General features: G+C 33.9%; 1 protein-coding gene across 1 annotated transcript in view; it reads left to right on the forward strand.

Annotated features, from left to right (window-relative positions):
* Positions 1-2,466: 2,466 nt before the first annotated feature.
* The window catches only part of LOC129807356 (ATP-binding cassette sub-family D member 3), a 36,177-nt gene continuing 20,395 nt past the window's right edge, over positions 2,467-18,248 (forward strand). The window contains exons 1-2 of the mRNA XM_055856574.1: positions 2,467-2,963; positions 3,394-3,512. Of these exons, the coding sequence (XP_055712549.1) occupies positions 2,851-2,963; positions 3,394-3,512 (232 nt within the window). The 5' untranslated portion in view covers positions 2,467-2,850. The remainder of the gene's footprint in view (positions 2,964-3,393; positions 3,513-18,248) is intronic.

Genomic DNA, 18,248 nt, shown 5'->3' on the forward strand with positions numbered 1-18,248 from the left:
CTTTTTTGGGTGATGATAATCCTTCAACTTGGCCCCCGTTTTAATAAAATCCTGGCCTTATTAAAGAGCGATAAAATAAATTGAGTAGATTGATTTTTTGTGAGATCTTTTTAAAGAAACAACAAATGAAAAGATATTAAACCCTGTACGCTTAGAAGTCGAATATCTGATTAAAAAATCGCAGTGTTTGGTGCTACCCCGTGTTTGATGGTGCCCCAGTTTCCCCTAAATCACAAATCTAGTAATACAAAATATCATTTGAAGTATTCAACATACCGCTTGCACAAACTGGCAAATGTTCAAATGATCGACTCCTTCCTCAATAAACTTCAATTGAAATTTATCGAGAACTGCCGCATATCGCCTCACACAGTGATCCAACAGCTAAACTAGTGTTAGCAAGTTTAAATTCAGTTAATGATAGCGTTTAAAAGCTCTATTCTAATATTGCTAATCTGTCAAATATGTTTCATTAAGTAAAAGTCACCTAAATCTACTTTATATATTCTTCTATTCTAAACCTCTGTTTAATACTTATAATATACTCTGAATTAAAGATGTAGCAATTAAATCAAAATTGGAACACTTACTTAAATTGTATATATACCTGTACTTTTAATGGAATAAATATAAATTAAATTAAATTAATATCATTTGAAGTATTAATTTCTTTTGTTTGAAAAAGAGTAGAAGAGTCTTTTTAGAGTGCAAGAAATCTGACTATTTGCTTGATTCTTTGTCTAATGAACTCTATGTATTCACTAAATCTTTGGAAAAAACCATTGATATCCGAAATTTTTGTGAAATTAAAAATAAACTGCTACTTGAAGGGAAAAGCAATTAATTTTCACATGTTAATCATAAAAATTTAAAAATATCCTGAAACGAAACGAAATTAAATGAAACGAAAAGGTTTTTTTTTATTTGAAGGCGATCATCTGTAGAACTGTATAATATTACATTGATAGGAATTTTTTGCTTGAAATTTATCAGGTCAAAATGTTTTTCCTGTAAAATTCAAAGTAGAGTACCACAGACAATTTTATTACTCCAATTTGAAGTTTAGAGCTCCTTAATAAGAATTTTATTACATTATGCTAATTCTAATAATTTTTTACAATTTCTCACTTCATTTCTTTGGTCATTTTAATAACTTATAGGGCTTATAGGGGATCCCGGGATTATGCATATTTTTAGGACCGAAGAAAATCGCGCGAAGTGGCTACATGATGAATATAGAAAATTTGCATACCCCCAGGAGATTTTTTTCTGATATGTTACAGAAAATATATTTGGTGCCAATTTCTCGGGCTATTTTCAGCGTCAACGGTTCATAAGAAGTTGATATCGAATTTACCGCTTCAAAAAAAATTGCATACTTTCAAGGGGTATTTCAAAAACGATTTCACAAATTAGCTCCTAGTGGTAAGCAAAGATGCATAAATATGTTTGCATAGTTTCTTTTATGCAGTACTGAAGAGAAATTGTGATCGCTGTCACGCGCTTTATCGTACGATTTAGCAGTACTTTTTATCATAGAAAGCTTTCCGCCATATTAAAAATGTCAATCTTCGGTTTTGGCGCTAAGCGACAAAAAAACGAAGTTGGCAGCCTTGAGTCGCTCAGTCATTTTATCAGTATGATATACTAGCATATGCTCGCGTCACGATAGATAAATAATGATTTTACTATTGAAAAAAAGAACTTTTTCAAAAAAAAATGAAATAATGTTGATTATTTTAATTTATTTTAGGTATACCGTGAAAGATATCTTATGTAATGGGAGTGATTATGGCAGTAATATTGCAAGCGATTTTTCATTGCAGAAAATTTATTTTACAACCGAAAACAGACTCTAATCGTTGTTAGTTCAAAAACTCGTTAAAATTTTCTATTTGAATTCCCAAAAATAAAAGAATAATTGTTGTATATTCAACTAAAAGGTTAAATATTCCAACGATAATAGTTAAAAATTCAACTTTGTTGCAAAAAATAAACTTTTTGCTACGAAAATTGTTGGAACTATTACTAACTTGAGGAAAGGAAATAGAATGAAATCGCTAAACAGCTAAATTGCATAAAAGGGTGTCTTTTAACGCCACTACTAGCAAATAAAAATTTAATTCACATCGTGGAGAATCAGTAATATTCGGACACCATTAGAGCGAAACTGAGCGTCATTTTTATCATACTGTGATAGAGAACGTGACGGCGATCGCAATTGCTCTTCTGATATCCATAATCCCGAAATCCCCTGTAATAAGTAAATTTCCCATCGTAGCGTAGAGCGTAGTGAATTATTCAATTCAATATGCATATGCAGTGCTACCGAGTATCATATACTTACCATATATTTGTATCATTGTGTTTCAGCCGGGTGGTAGCATATAGGACTGCTGGGTAAGATTCCGAAAACATGAAACATCAAACTTCGGCAATCGTCGCTTGCTTTTCGGCTAAATTTCGCAACCTGTCATTGTTTTTTTCGCAAACTAAAAAAACTTGTCTATTTTCCTCCACGCGAAAAAGGTCTCAAATGAATTGAATTTCTGCACCTTTCGCAGCCGGTCAGTTGGAGAGTTGATGCCCGTGAGTGCGGAGTGACTTTGCGTGTGTGGAAAATCGAGATTAAAGCTAAAAACGGTGTGATTTGAGAAAAATGGAGACAGTGCTGTGAGAAAATTGAGTGCACTTTGAGAAAAATCGTGTAATTGGGCATTTCCCAGGAAGTTACTGGATATTCTCGTGGAGATTTCATTTGTGGATAAAGTGTGTGATATTTTCTGATAGTTACCGAGTCTGTGAATAGGCCAGAAGAGTACTCTTTTTTTTGTGGCGAGATTTGTCGTCATGGCTCCGAGTTTAAGCAAATTGGCCCAACATCAAAATAAAGTCCTGAGTCTCCTGGGCGTCTCAGCTGCTGTCTGGATAATCCTCTATGGCTCCAGATCCAATCGCAATGGGTAAGGTGACAACAGCTGCTCTGAAGATTGCTTAACAAAATTTAACGGGCAGTGGCTGCTGATGGCCGTGAAAAGTGAATGATGTCAAAGAATTCACTTTTTGTTGCTCTGTTCTTTTTGGCCCAAATTTTTACCAATAAAACTGGTCAGATGTGGCTTCCCTCCTGCCTCTGTTGCTCTGCTTCAAAGCATGCAGAGTCTTTCGCAATGGACACCACGCACTTGTCCAGAGAGAACTTGTCCATTGAGGAGGAAAGGTGTCTCTCTCTCTGTGAAGAAAAAGGCCAGCAAGAAAAAAGCATGTTGACACAGAAACAGAGATATTACATAATTCCTGCTCTAAAGCAAATTTCTGATGACATCAAACATAAGCCACTGCCCCAGGAAATCTCCTCAATGCAGCTCCCTAAATCGCAAATTAATCTTCCAGGAAGCGAAAGCCCCGTCCGGAAGATCAGATCCAGTACCTAATTACGGAGAAGAAGGACAAGAGGACGCAGAAGGCACATGTCAATCGCCTATTCTTCCGGCAATTGCGCGTCTTGCTAGGTGAGAGACATTTACCCTCTTTAATTATCTCATCATCGATCATTAGGGTCGCGCTAAAAAGCCACTCAGCGACTTTCTCGGCATCTCCCGGAGCCCCGAGAAGCTCCCGAAGATGGCTGATCGTGATCTTGACTTCATCAAGTGGTTAGGTTTTTGTGCCAATTTGGGACCCGAGATAAGTCGGTGACGGGAGAGTCGCTTGATTGAGCACTTTCTGGGGAATTTTTTTTTGCTGTCCAGTCATTTTTCTCGATAGAGAAGCAGTTTTTGAGATGGTTGACTTCTGTGATGGCCAAACATCTTGAAGAATAATGAGGAAATATTTTGTTTTTATTGAGAAAATATTCACAGCAGCATTTTGTACTAAGATTTAACAGTTGTAGGTCGTGAAATTAGGAGCAGGAGTTTGTCAGGAAAATTTTTCCATTCATAGAGGAGCGTGGGGCAAAATGTGACAAGTTCTATTTGACTTCCAAAATTTAGAAAAAAAAATCGAAGTCTCCTAATTTTAACGGTTGATAGTTTTCATGATTCGGGCAAGGAACATAAAAAAAATAAATTTTAGGTTCTTTAAAAAAAAACTTACAAAAAATATCAATCTACTCAATTTATACGGTCTTCAGACCTAAGGTTTAGCCATCTGACTTAACTCCTCTAATTCATTATCAAGCACGATTTTTAGGGAATTCTTGTTTAGAATTGGATATAAAGGGCAAGTGATCCATTAGATTTTGAAAAATCAATAAAACTGTTTGTTATTTAGATTTTTGAGACTTTCGGAAACTGGGCTAAACCTCCAGTCAGAAGCCGACATTATTTTATCCTTCTTTAAGGTCAGGATATATTAAAACTGGGGCCAAATTGAAGGATTATCACCTAAAAAAGTTTTTTTTAATGCAAAAAAGATTTTGAGTTTATTGAAAACTTAGTAAAATTATTACTATGAATTTTAGGTAAGAAAATCACTTAGGAACTGGTCTTCGAGAGTTCCTTGATCCAGTTCTGCAGCGATTTTAACTATATTACCGATTTAGATGAAGATACATTAAAGTCCTAGACCCAATTAAGAGTTAAGCCGAGAAACGGCTTGACGTAATTATAATCAAAATAATGATTAGACTAAAATGCAAAATTCCGAGTGAAGGATTAGTCAGAATCTGATGGACATGTAATCTGGAGAGGAATTCTGTGACGCTCTGACAATGCCATATGAAAAATTGGGTTCGAATCTTAGGAGAGCTTTTTCGAAAATGCGATTCTGTAGCCGTGATATTGCAATTTCAGCTCACGTGGCAATGTCAGAAGTCACATATTTGACATTTCTGGCAATTCAAATGACAATGAATTTTGTTAAACAAATCCACCAAGACGTGCTGTATTTTCATAAAATGATCAGTAAAGGGATTTCATTAAAAATTCAATGAATTGCATTTTCGAACTCATATGATATGACAAAAAAAAGTTCGAATGGCATTGTCAGATTTCGTACTCACGCGTGACAATGCCACGAAAATGACACAATTCCCCTTACTGATCACTATTTTGATTATATTTTCGTTAAACCGTCTGTCGAATTAAGTCGTAAGTGTGTCACAAATCCGATTAGACTTTTTTTGAAAAAAAAACTTTCCAAAAATGTTTTTAGACCAAAATGGCTTCAAGACTTTAAAAATAAGTCCTATTTAAATCCGATTTTGAGGATTTTGGGTGGTTTGGATAACTGATAGAATTTTCATTCGTTTTCAAAGAGTTTGTTACAAGGAAAAAATATTAAAAAAAATTAGATTTTTCCTTTGCAAACTGCCTTTTTTTTCTACAAACTTTCTGCTTAAAATTCGACATACAGGGCGTCCCAGCATTATGGTGTTCCAAACCTGTGCTCGTTAAAAGTCGTGTAATATCGGAAATTTTGCGTTGATAGTTCTAATGAAAATTGTAGATTGTCGTGCTGGTAACACTAATCTCGCTCATTCACGGTGCCATGATAAATATTTTTGCGCCAAAAAGACATAACAGACATAAAAACTCAAATAGAAAAAAATTGTCTTCTTGATATCTTTGTTGGAAGACGGATAGCTGTTCACTAAACACCCTTTTACTTGAATCTTGCGGAAATGTGAAGCAATTTAAAGAAAATATCATTTCAAATGACAAGCTTCCTAAATCGCGCGCGATTCAACTCGAGAGAGAGATAGAGACACAAATAATTCTCTTGACAAACGTCTGGCGGCGCTGCGGTTCCAAAAAATCTCTGAAATGCGACAAAATATTTTCTTCTCTATTTTATCCTTATTAGCAGGTCGTGTCGCTTCTTGTAATATGTACTTTTGCATTCCTTATTAATCAAAATAGTGTTGTACAAAAGGATTTTTCTCAAACCTACCCTGAATTTTGAGACAGCTCAAAAGAATATGAGTCTTTCAGCTCAAAATTTCATCCCAATGTTTTTGTTGTAATATCGACAAGTATTTACAATTAACCCAAATAGCTGTATTCAACTGAATTATAAAAAGGATTTTCTTGTAAAAATGACTTAACTCTAAGGAATTAAGCAATTTTAACATTAAAAAAAAACTTCTCATTTTCTCTACGTGAATTTTCGCGGCATTTCGAAGAATCTCAACAGGCACCACCATATTCCCTTCGGCTTTTATTTTAGCTCAGGTCTGTGTTACACCAATGAAACGGACTTTTCTTTGTGTTGGTTCCTGTCTCGACTGTTTTCCCAGCTACTCCTGTATTATGTATTATGATGAAATTGTTAGTAAAAAGTGAAAAATACTGAAGTAACTGAAACTAAAACGTCTTTTGAACTAAAACCAAAAAGCATCGTCCTCTCTTTCTCATCATCGTCTCTCATCATCGGCCCGTCGCGTTGTGCCGGCGAGTAGTAATCGGCAAAAGTCGTTGGGCTTCGAGCTACCTCTCGGCGTTTTGTATGTTTCTGTCTATGATTAATATAAAGGAGTCGTTGCTTTTTCCCAGTCCTTGTTGTGTTCAAAAACTATCAAACAGTCAGGAACCAACACAAAAAAGGCGATTATGTAGATGTACTTGAGAACAGACATTTTTCCCCCTTTTTACCGCGTTACTGTTCTCAAGCACTTCTACACAATCGATTTTTCTTTGTGTTGATTTCTGTAATGACTGTTTCGTGAACACGGCGAGGACTGAGGAAAATAGTCGAGACGTAAACCAACACAAATAAAAGTCGATAATACAGAAGCACTTAAGAACAGTAAAGTACTCAAAAAAACATGTTCAAGATAAAGACTTTCCTCTTTTCTTTCTTCATTAGAATACCACCATAAAGCCGTTTCGCACGTTTTTTCGGTCTCAAAATTTCTAAAAGGCTCTTCTATGACGACATTGTAACTTTCTTTCAGAATGCTTTATCACACAACTGCATTAAAATCCGTCCTAAAATCCATTTGAATTTTTGAAATTCGTGCAAAATTTCTTTAAGAAAAATCACCATTAATCCATTTTATTTTAAAATCATAATTTAATGTTTTTGAAATAGGGGAAAGTGCTCATACTTCGTACGATCTTGAGCTTCGTAGTGACAAAATTTTTCCTGTTATTCAATAAATGTAACTCATCGCACCCATATTTTAAAATCTAGGGCAAAGTACCCATACCTATAGTTTTTATTTATTTATTGTAGAGTCACATTTATTCAGAATCATAGAAAAATTTAGTCTTTATGAAGCTTGGAATCGTACGAAGCACGGGCACTTTCTAATCTAGAGTTTTCAGAAAAAAAAACAAATTTTTCACTTTTCTGCTTCAGGAGATTAAAATTTACGTTATTAGTGCATAAAATGTTTTAAGAAATTAATCATAACGAATATAAGCGTTAGAAAAATTGATTTCTATTCAAAATCATTTTGGTGGAGCTTCTCTAGACTTGACTAAACGGGAAACAATGATAAAAAATTTTATTGAAAATTAGCATTAACTTGATCTTGTTAGATTAGATAATACGTGAAACACGTTAACATACCTTGAAATGAAACAGAGAAGAATTTATTGAAAATAATCTTATCGGAGCTGACATTTTTATATAAAACTTGGTCAAACCTCGACATAAAACGTAGACTTATCCGATACAGATCTTTGTGAAATTCGTTCGTGGTTGGAATCCTTCCTTTTGTATCTGAACAGTTTCATGGATCTTAATTTCCAAGGACCTAAATATTGCAGCACAAATTCGTAGAGAATGTTCTTTTCTTTAATTAAATTAAAGAAAAAAAACCATTTAAATAGTTTAATAAATCGTAAAAACAATTACACTAAACAATTACAATAAATAGGAATCTAACGGAAAAGCTCAAAAAATTATTGAGAAAATAATTGAAGACTAGGGTAGAATGGAGTAATTTTGAATATTATTTAAAATTTTAAATTATGGATTTTTTTCACTGTTTTAGATGAGTGAAAGAAAAACACTACGAAGAAGTTGTATTTTTTTCATTGTCATTTTCTTTGCTAATTTGAAACAATGAAAAAAATGAAAATTTAAAATTAGATTCTGGCCAAAATTACCCCATTATTGTACCCAAATTGATTGAGTACAGATTTTCGAACATAGAACTTTTCGTATAAAATTTTATAGGGGGAGAGCTTTTGCAGCTTCGTACGCAAAAATGATGTCTAAGTTTTACTGAATGCAACACAAAATTAGAAGGAAAATTAAAATCTGGCCGCGGTTTCTACACAGTTAAATAATAATAATAATAAGTTTATTGGTTCATACCCAGGATACAGAAAGTACCATGTAGTTGCCCTGGTTTGCTCAGCTACGTATAAATTTTTCCACCTACGTAAGTCTTATTTTCAGCTGCAACATTACACCGGACACAAAAATTTGTACATCACTATTTAGATGGAGCTTTCATCTACTTACTTTAACCGTTTGTAGGAGGTATTATGCATTTTAACGTCAGTTTTATTCAATTTTTCTAAGAGATGTTTTTGTGACACTTGGAAAACCATTTTTCACTGCATTTTTGACAGTTAATTAGGTGTGCTTCTCTCATAAAGACACCTACTGTAATCCTCGGATTTTCTCTAACACCTTTAATCTGTCTTACCGAACTTGTTTTGAACATCACTGATCCTGAAAATTATTAATGACCAATTTAAAGTGAAATTGGAAAATTGCGATAGAAAAACTATGACCACAACAGGGAAAATTTGATGAAAAATCCTCAAAACACACCACATGGGCAATGAAAGAATCACACCTACTATAAGTAGATTTAGGCTTAATTTAGTAGATTTAGATGTGATTTGAGAGAAGCAAAGCATAAACATCTGATTAAGTCTCATTTTGCTTCGCGATTTTCATGAAAAATATTTAATTTCCCAATTATCTTGTGAGCTCATTCAATGGAATCTCTGGATGGGTCAAATAGTCCAGAGCGGCGTGCACAGTATACCCATAAAAGTGAAGAATTCTCAAAGTCTTTGGTCAATAATTTTGACAGATGTTTTTGGAAAGTTGCAAAGTTCGATTTTCTTGAAACGCGACCCTTTCGAGCAAAAGATTTTCAGATCAATTATTAATCCTGATTCCTGATAAACCCTCTATAACTTGTAATAGTTGTTTCTTTTTTTTTCAAAAAGACACTTGAAGTCTGAAGTCTTGAAGTTAGGTCCATTTTTTTATTTTTGCTTTTTGAATTCAGAAAAAAGACCTAGGCTCCCAAGTTTGTCAGGAATTGTGAGGTACTGGACTAGCAGGACTAGCTATTAGAATATATGGCCATGGATGACATTAATTTAGTAACTTCACTGAGAAAAAATGGGGGTGCGATTAACTTTTTTCCCTCATAATTTTAACACTTTTTAGGTGTAAAAATTATTAACATTTTTTAATGTTAATTTTACACCTTTTTAAGGGTAAAATTAACATGAAAAAGGGTAACTTTAACCCCTAATACACCTAAAAAGCATAATATTTACACCGATTTCGGATCAATACTACAGGGAAAAATTAACATTTCCGGAATGTTATTTTAACTTTTTCGGATTTCTCTCAGGGTTGGAAAAAATTAACTTTTACTCAGCTGCAACCTGCAGCATTACAAAGCTGCACAACTGTCCCCTACACCAGAAATTAGGCCAAAAATGTCCCATGGTAAAGCTCGATGAAGGATTTTTAGTTCTTAAGGGAGATTTTGAATTGAAATACCGGCGTTTAGAGACACTCTTTCTAGCATTTCTTTTTTACATTCTAAAATAGAAAGTCCTAAAATTTATCTAACTTCTTTATTTATTTTATTATTTATCATTGAAGATATTAAACATGATAAATAAAATATCCTAAACAATATTAAATTAAATTTAGTAGTGTATTAATTAAAGTTTTTTTTTTATTCTAAGTTGGTAAAGACTTGTTTCTTGTATTTTATGTTTAAAGTTTTTTAAAGAATCGTTATCAGAGAATGAGAATCAGTTTCTAAAAGGCTAATTAAATGATTTACCTAATTTTCAAGATTATAGATTGATCTCCCGATTGATGAAATCTTTTAGTAAAGTTGCTTATATTTGCTGTTTTAATTTATTCTTCAAGATCTTCTTGTTTATTTAACTTAAATTGAACAAAACTGTTTGCTTTATTGATTTGCAACTTGTAAAATAAACATCTAACACGCAGAGTTTACCTAAAATACCAATGTTATTTGGAATGCTACGTATTTTTTATGCCAAAAGTTTGATGATTTTACAATATCAAAGAAGGAATCTGCGTTTCTACATTACTTTACTAGCTGCTTGTAATTGATTGATCTAGAACTGTAACCTATCTCACAATATGCGTTTGTTCAAGGTAGCTCATTTGAATATATTGTGCACAATTTTCTCTCTTTCAACGTCAATGGTGATTTCTTAATCTTCCTGAATTCTCTGCGGTTTGAACTTTCTTCACAAGTAAATGTCGAAAATGCCAGTAAATCAATTTGCTGCAAAATTGTGGAATTTCTGCTGAGGCAAAATAAAAAGACAAAAAATGTGCAATTTGAGGCTTCAATTTGTGTTACTATCTTCAAAGAAAAAAAAATCCAATTCCAAATTCCATAGAGACACCTTCGATTCACGAAACAGAGATTTGATGTTCAAGTACATGGAGATTTGTGTGCCAAAGTTCCCTTATCTCCTTATCTCCGATCGATTTGGCGGTTTTCACCCAAAATGGACTGTGGTTGCTTTCTATCTGGTGAGTGCAAAAGCGTGACTTTGTGCCTCTTGGGACGATTTTATGTGCGGCTACCTAATACATTTGTAATTGAAACCGTCGAGGTCACGGGGTTAAAGTGTGAAATACAACCATTGTGGAATAATAATTGAAAATTGAAGAAGTCACTTCATGGATTTTACATTTAACTTCTTCAATGCACTTTCTTTTGATTGTCCAGAATATCTTGGCGGTGTAATTTATCATTTGCATTGCACGTCATTTGTGATTATGAGGCATGAAACATGAAATAAACTTTGTTTTGTTCTTCAAAATTGCGGAGAACTCTTTAAAATAAGGATCTAAGTAATTGTTCTGGATAGATTATCGAATAGTCTTATGCACTTGACGAACTTTCGGCTTAAGCCGAGAGACGGCTTAACGTAATTATAATCTAAATAATGATTTGACTGAATTACCATCAGTTTGCTATACTAATTAAGCTTTTTCTCGGCTTACACCAAGAAATGGATTAGTCATAAACTGACGGAAATATAATCTGATCATTATTTTAATTATGATCTCGTTAAACCGTCTCTCGGCGTAAGTCGTAAGTTTGTATAGGATATTACAAAAATCAGCTAACTCCTAAAATAATCTCTAACTACGAAGAAAATTACAGTTAGAAAAGAATAAAATTTAAGAAACACGAAACATAAAATGATTTGAAACTTTACACAGGTTGCCTGAAATGTTCGTGGAGCGAAAATAAAAAATAATTAGTATATAATTCTGAAAATATTTGAACTTATTCTGTCTTTATTCTTTTGTTAATCCAATACTTTTAGTTCAAAGGCTCTTAAAAAAAACTTATTCCATCGTATTTTTGAAAGTTTTACCAAATATGTATTTTTAATTTGAAGAAAAAACTTACCCAGGAAAGTTATATTTTGTGAGTGCCAGTCGATGCCGGATTTAGGTGGGTTCCCTGTGGCCACGGCACCGGGCCCCCACATTTTTGGGACCTCCAAATTTAAAAAGTTTACTATGGTCACAAAATATAAATTATTACCAAAAAAGACCTTTTACCATTCCATTTTTAATCAATTCCCCGTAATTTTCGTCAAGGAAAAATTTTTCTTGGTGCCTTTAGCAAGCTTTCAGCTTACGAAATCCTCCAAAAGATTGGATTTAATTTATGTTTTTTTTTTAATTTTAAACGCATAAAAGAATGTATTTTCTTTATCGAAATTACCACCCAAGAAATCCATGAAGCAAAATAGCTGCCTCTTATACGGTAGCTGAAAAAAGTGAAAAAAAACTAAGACGCTGTATTCTCATTTTCTGTTTAGCTTTTTTGAAATAAGAATAAAAAATGGTAGTAAAAACATCAAAATTTTAGAATACTATTAGTTTTGTTCAGTACAATCTTATTTTGACTTTACTATGGTCTTAAATCTGTCAGAAAATGCATTGTAGTTTGCATGAATGCCCTGCAATTTACGATGAAGTGCTGTCTTCAGCTCATCGACATTTCGCTACTTTTTAGTCCTAACCTTGACCAACAAAATGTCCCTCTTGGAGAAGTCAAGCAGTTTTGCATCCGTGAATCGTGGAGGTCATTGTGCTCCAAAATCGAAAAGCTAAACGTTGTTTTTTAGCCAAATCTTATTTGGAGCGTGATTTCTGCGACAGTTTCGAGCAGGGTTTCAAGTTTTGTTCGAACTTCCAGAATAATTTACCGAAATTTTTGTATGCCCACTTGCGGAAATGTTATCGTCAGATTTTTGGGGCCCCCACAAATGGGCATTGGGCCTCCACATTTTTAAATCCGGTCCTGGCGCCAGTAAATATGTATTCCCTAATAAGTCTTATTTATAGTGTGTCAGTCTTACCTGAGTGGAATAAAATAATAATAATAATAATAATAATATAGTGTGTCAGGAACAGACTTGGCTATGAACGAGCTTTCAGCTTAGTCGTCTCTGGAATTTAGTCGTAAATGTGTCCAACACATAATGGACAGGGCACAATAACCGCAGGGGCTTTACCCGCGGAACCGATTAATCTTACTAGACATAGGGTCGGAGGAACGTCTGTTCGACAGGGAACCCCTATTGACACTTTTGTCAAAATCTTGAAAATTATTTAATGTATCTAGTAAAATATAAGTAATATAACGTTTTTTCTGTAATATACCTTTTACTATAAACACAGATGTTCAAATTTCATATCCCAAATGGTACAGAGTAGGGTGTCAATAGGTGCTGACACGACTTCTTAAAGTGTCAATAGACGTTCCTCTCACCCTAATTTGGCATATTCTATGGTGATAAATGTGCATACAAAATTTCAAAAGACACTAGTTATTCTTTTAAAGGAACAAATATGATCAAATTTGACCCTTTGCTTTTTACCAGTATCAAGTCAAAGATCTCACCGCCCAAGAGCAGACAGTCTTGCCTATTGCACCAATTGAGATCCCCTTTAAAGAGATTAACACTTTAGCATATATTTCGGGAGAGAAAGCCATAAGGAATTAATTAAATCGAATATTGTGCTAGGAGTGAAATCACTTGTGTTTCAACACTTGACTGGAAAGAAAGCGACTAAAAAGGTCTTTAGACCACACAGTAAAAAAAAACTAGATTACAAAGATAACTGTTGGTTTGCTTTTTTATCACGGATATTGTGGTAAAATTACACAAATAATGTATTTTTTGTGTAATAGATCTTTTATGTGTTATTCAGTGTTTGTTTTATGATTCTTTTGCGTCTTTTTAAAACCTGAAATTGACAATAGAACACTATTAACAAATAACAAGAATAAATTACCAGCTTTAATTGATAATTACAAAAGTTTTTTAGACAGAAATCTAGTATATTAAGCCCTCCACGGTTGCAAATGCAGAGAAGTTCATTGGGGAGTGTTCCTCAAAGTATCCAAGGCATCCAATAATTAAAATGTGAGTGAGAGTATGAGCGACCTAGCACGCTAGCCAGCTAGCTTTTTTGGCGAGGGTATTAACGAGTGATTTTTTTGCTCACCACTTATCGCATTTTTGTTTTATTTCCTCAATTTTCTTATAATTTTTTCACCTAGTGCCACAGAGTATGAGATAAGGTAATACGGTAATTGAGAATTTGCGTAGAATTGCAATGAAAATTAGTAAATTAAGGAAAAATGGTGAGCATTTGACTGTCAATGTGATTCTGCCCTTTAGAATTAAATTTAATCAATATGATGTAATTGATAATTCAACCATTAAAATCATAAAATGTCGCTACACGAACTTTTCACACGACCTCGAATTTTGAAACATGTAAACATGAAACAAATATGAAACTTTTGTGTTGTATTTTGAAAACGAAAAAAATCTCTACGTTTTTTCTATTATTTTTTTATCTAACTTAAACAAATTTCTCAGTATGACGAAAATTGTTATGATAATGCAATATAATGCAGAATCACTGAAAATTGAAGAAACTTAGAGAAACTGTTGAATATAACTTTTTATTTTGAGTATTTAATGCGTCTAATCGAAAACTTTGGAAAACATAAACTTTACATTACATTCCAAAGCCAAAAATATTGACCGGAAATAGGAAAAGTGACAAAGACATTTGGTGAATTTAATTAAATATTCTCAATCGTGTAATGTTTCATTTGTATAAATGGAATTGCGTTTGTGGGGAACTTGTAAAGAAGTAAGAGAGTGAATCAGAAAAAAAACTAGTTTTTCACATTTTCATGACTTTTTTTTCCTTCCACATTGTGTGACCATGTAAATAATTAAGTGAAACCCTGTCATGAAATAATTCTCAGTCGATTGATGCAATTGCCATTGGATGCATCAAGCTTTTCCTCATACTGCAAGAGACATTTTTTGCTTTTCTTCTTTTTGTTTTGGCGAAGAAAATTACATAGACTTGCAATTATTAGAGTTGGAGTGACGACAGCAGATTGTAGTTTTTCGCAAGAAAAGTATGTGCCTTCACAACAATTGTAACAGACTATCCCACATTAAAAGATAAATAGATAAAAACAATGCAGTGATTCACGTTTTTTTTTTCTGTAGAGACCGACACACAAAAAAAGCAAGTCACAATTTAATGCAGGTAAAAGCGGGCACGATTAAAGGTTATGCTCCACAAATTACTAAATTCATGGTCAAGGGGAAGCAAGAGAAAGAAACCCTGCTTTCACTTTTACAATTATATAAATTTTATAAATAAATTGGTATTTGCATCTTCTTTAAAGAAATTACATAAAGTTCACAGTTGGAAGCTTTTAAAAATCAGCAGACATATCAATTTGCATATTTCCCAAATGACTTTACATAATTTGGAAGTTTTTTATTTGTAAAAAAGGTAAATAGTTGAGAGTGGCTGACTTTTTTTTCTGTTTAGTAAGAGTAGTTTATTGGAGTTTATTTTTAGCACAGAGCTATAAAGTGTTTAGCAGAAATGATTGAATGGACGATTAAAGCCTATTAGAGATATTAAGACATTATTTACACTGCCCAAAAATTTCAATCAACATCATCATTGATTAATGTAAATTAAATTTTATTGGACATATGATGAATAGGGCAAATAATTTTTATTCTCTTTTCTGTTACAAGATTAATTACAAATATGCGCGGATTTTGACTGGGCGTGATGAAATTTTGTAAAAAAAAAAAGTAAATAAATAAATTGGTGGAGCAGTTTACAAAATATGTATAAGTAAAAAATGTTGGTTATGTAGAAAAAAGGACACAGAGAAAAAAATCCACTTATTAGGGGGTCACTGAAGACCAAAACCCAATATCTCAAACCGTTTGGCCACTCTGTCGATGGCATATCGTCGGACAAACAGACAAACACTGGGATGATGTGTTTTTATCCTTCACAATTCCAAAACTTGTCAGAAACTTCTACACACTCTGTGAAAATTTCGTCAAAATGAAGCATTTTGAAGTTAATGTGCATGTCATCGGTTGGATCAGCAACTGTGCTAACTGCATTTATTTTGTGTCTGTCGTCTCGCTTTCAACAAATGCTGATACAAAGCATATGCAGTTAGCACAGTTGCTGATCCAATCGACGATGTATAGGGTAAGATGGGGTAATTTGGAATCATGTCTAATTTTGGAACTTTGAGAATTCCTGACAGTTTTAGATGGCAAAAGAAAAAAAAAACAACGAAGAAGTACCCTCGAATGTGACTTCCTTTTCCTCTTTAACCATATCGACCATATGAAACAATGAGAAAATCTCAAAATTCCAAAATAGACATGATTCCGAACTTACCCTATGCTTGCAAATGTGCATATGTATATATGTGCATTTTTTTGGTACAATTTCAAAGAGATCAAAGTTTCTAAAGATCTAAAGCTTCTTGGAGTCTTCTATTCTTCAATACATTAATTATTTTTACTACTCGAAGTCCACGGAGAGAGCGGTATATAACCCCTCGATTTTTTCACCTCCCAAAATTTCCACCTTCCACCCCCCGGAGACCACTTTTCTGAACAAATCTTCGCGTTTCAGACAGTTTGTGCGAAATGTTGTCACGCTGTTTGACCGTCTGTCCGTCCGTCCGGCTGTCGCCAGCTCTAGAGGCCAAACAGTTAGAGATAGCGACTTGAGACCTAGGGGGACCCCCCATAAGTCGACCCAAGGTTCGTTGACATGCTCCTCATTTTTCGCCCACACCTTCCTTGCCCCTCCGAAACAATGTTTTTTGGGATTGCTAGACAACGCGTCGTGAGATTTTTTTCATTCTGGAATATATTTTAGAGATTACCCATGCGGACAATTGACCATGTGTGAAAATACAGTTGCATTATTCCTGATAACGGTTTTTCGAGGTCAAAGGTTAAAAAAGCTCTATAGAGCGCATTTATCAGGCGAATGGGGTCATATTCAGGCTCGTTGGAAAGGTATTGGAATTTGCGACAAAACAGAACCGGTTCCATATATCGGTTATGAACCGGTTCAAAACCGATAACTAAATTTAGTCAAAATTCAATTATATTACACTCAAGTCCCGACATTATTTTTATTTTGAATTTGCTTGCCTACCATTCAGAGTTAATTTATGAAATCATGTTTGAAATACGCCTGAATCATCTCGTTCAGTAATAACCTTTCCGATTTGAGAACTCTCTCCGGTTGAGGTTTTTCTTTTACGGATTCGAAGGTATATCAGAAAGAACTAACCTAAAAACCCGTTGGAAGTTCGAACGTTTAAACCGATGAATTACACAAAAGTCAGTAAGTTCATGAAAATAAAACAAAATAAAATAAAATAAAATAAAATAAAATAAAATAAAAAAATAAAATTGCAATTGAAACGTTCTGCCATCCTGAAAATCCAAAAAACTACACAAAAATCACTTTTTGCAGCAAACACTGTTGTTGACATTGTTGACGATGGAAGTTTGAAAAATATCGAAATTCGAAATGGCAGAACAACCAGCGCTAAAGCGGTTGGTATATGAACTTGCACTTTAGGCTCTCGGTAGATTTTCGAATAGGTTTGGCTTGACTCTGGAGTGGCTTTGTCTCTTCGAAAGGTTATTACTGAATGGAGCGAGAGTACTATTTTGTAATGCGGGAAATTTGAAGACACTATGCTTATTTGTCAGAATAAAACTTTAATTTCTTTTATTAAAGTAAAATTTTTGAATATTCTATCAACTTATTGAAGAACTATGGCAAAGAAGTACTGTTTGTTAATGCATTTGTATTAAACAGTTGGATCTTTTTGTTCTGACTACTTTTACTTCGCGCAAAATTCGTTCTACGGCCGATTTATTCAAAAGAAAGCCCCTACAGGTATGCAAATTTTCTCGATGCATAATGCAATTTCGCGCGTTTTTTTTCGGTCCCGAAAATGTGCATTATCCCGGGACTGAGTGTAGTCCTAAATTATTTTGAGCAATGTTTTGAGTGATTTATAAATCGGTTTTGAACTGGTTATGAACCGATAAGTAATTTTTGTCCGAAAATTAATTTTATTACTCTTAAAATTATTTTTTGGGATCTTTCGAATGATTTAGAAATCGGTTTAAATCGGTTGAGAGCCGGTAAACGGTAAATACAGCAAAAGTACTTTTGAGGGAATGCATCTAAGTCACGAGTTCGAACTCGAGCACTTCGCAAAGCCTGCGACACTTTGCCACCCATTTGAAATTTGTTTCTTATGCCCTAGACACAATTAGGACTTAAGCCGAGAGACGGCTTAGTGCAAAATGATGGAAATGTAGTTTGACCATTATTAGGTGAGATTCTTAACAATCTCACCTACTATAATCCTAACAAAATTTCATGTCGTCCGATCGACCTCAAATTTGGCCAAAATGTGTTTCAGCACTTCCTGATCACGAATATATATGTGGCTAATTTACGTTCCCGGCCGGCCGGCCGGCCGCTCTTTGGAGCTTAATAGCTCCTAAACTAAAAAAGATATCGACTTGCGGTTTTCGGCAAAGGTTATATATCGGGTGAAAATTGCAACTTGGTGCATAGACCCCCCACCCCCCACCCCTCCTTCCGCCATTTTGAAG

This window comes from Phlebotomus papatasi, chromosome 3 (assembly GCF_024763615.1).
Source record: "Phlebotomus papatasi isolate M1 chromosome 3, Ppap_2.1, whole genome shotgun sequence".
NCBI lineage: Eukaryota > Metazoa > Arthropoda > Insecta > Diptera > Psychodidae > Phlebotomus > Phlebotomus papatasi.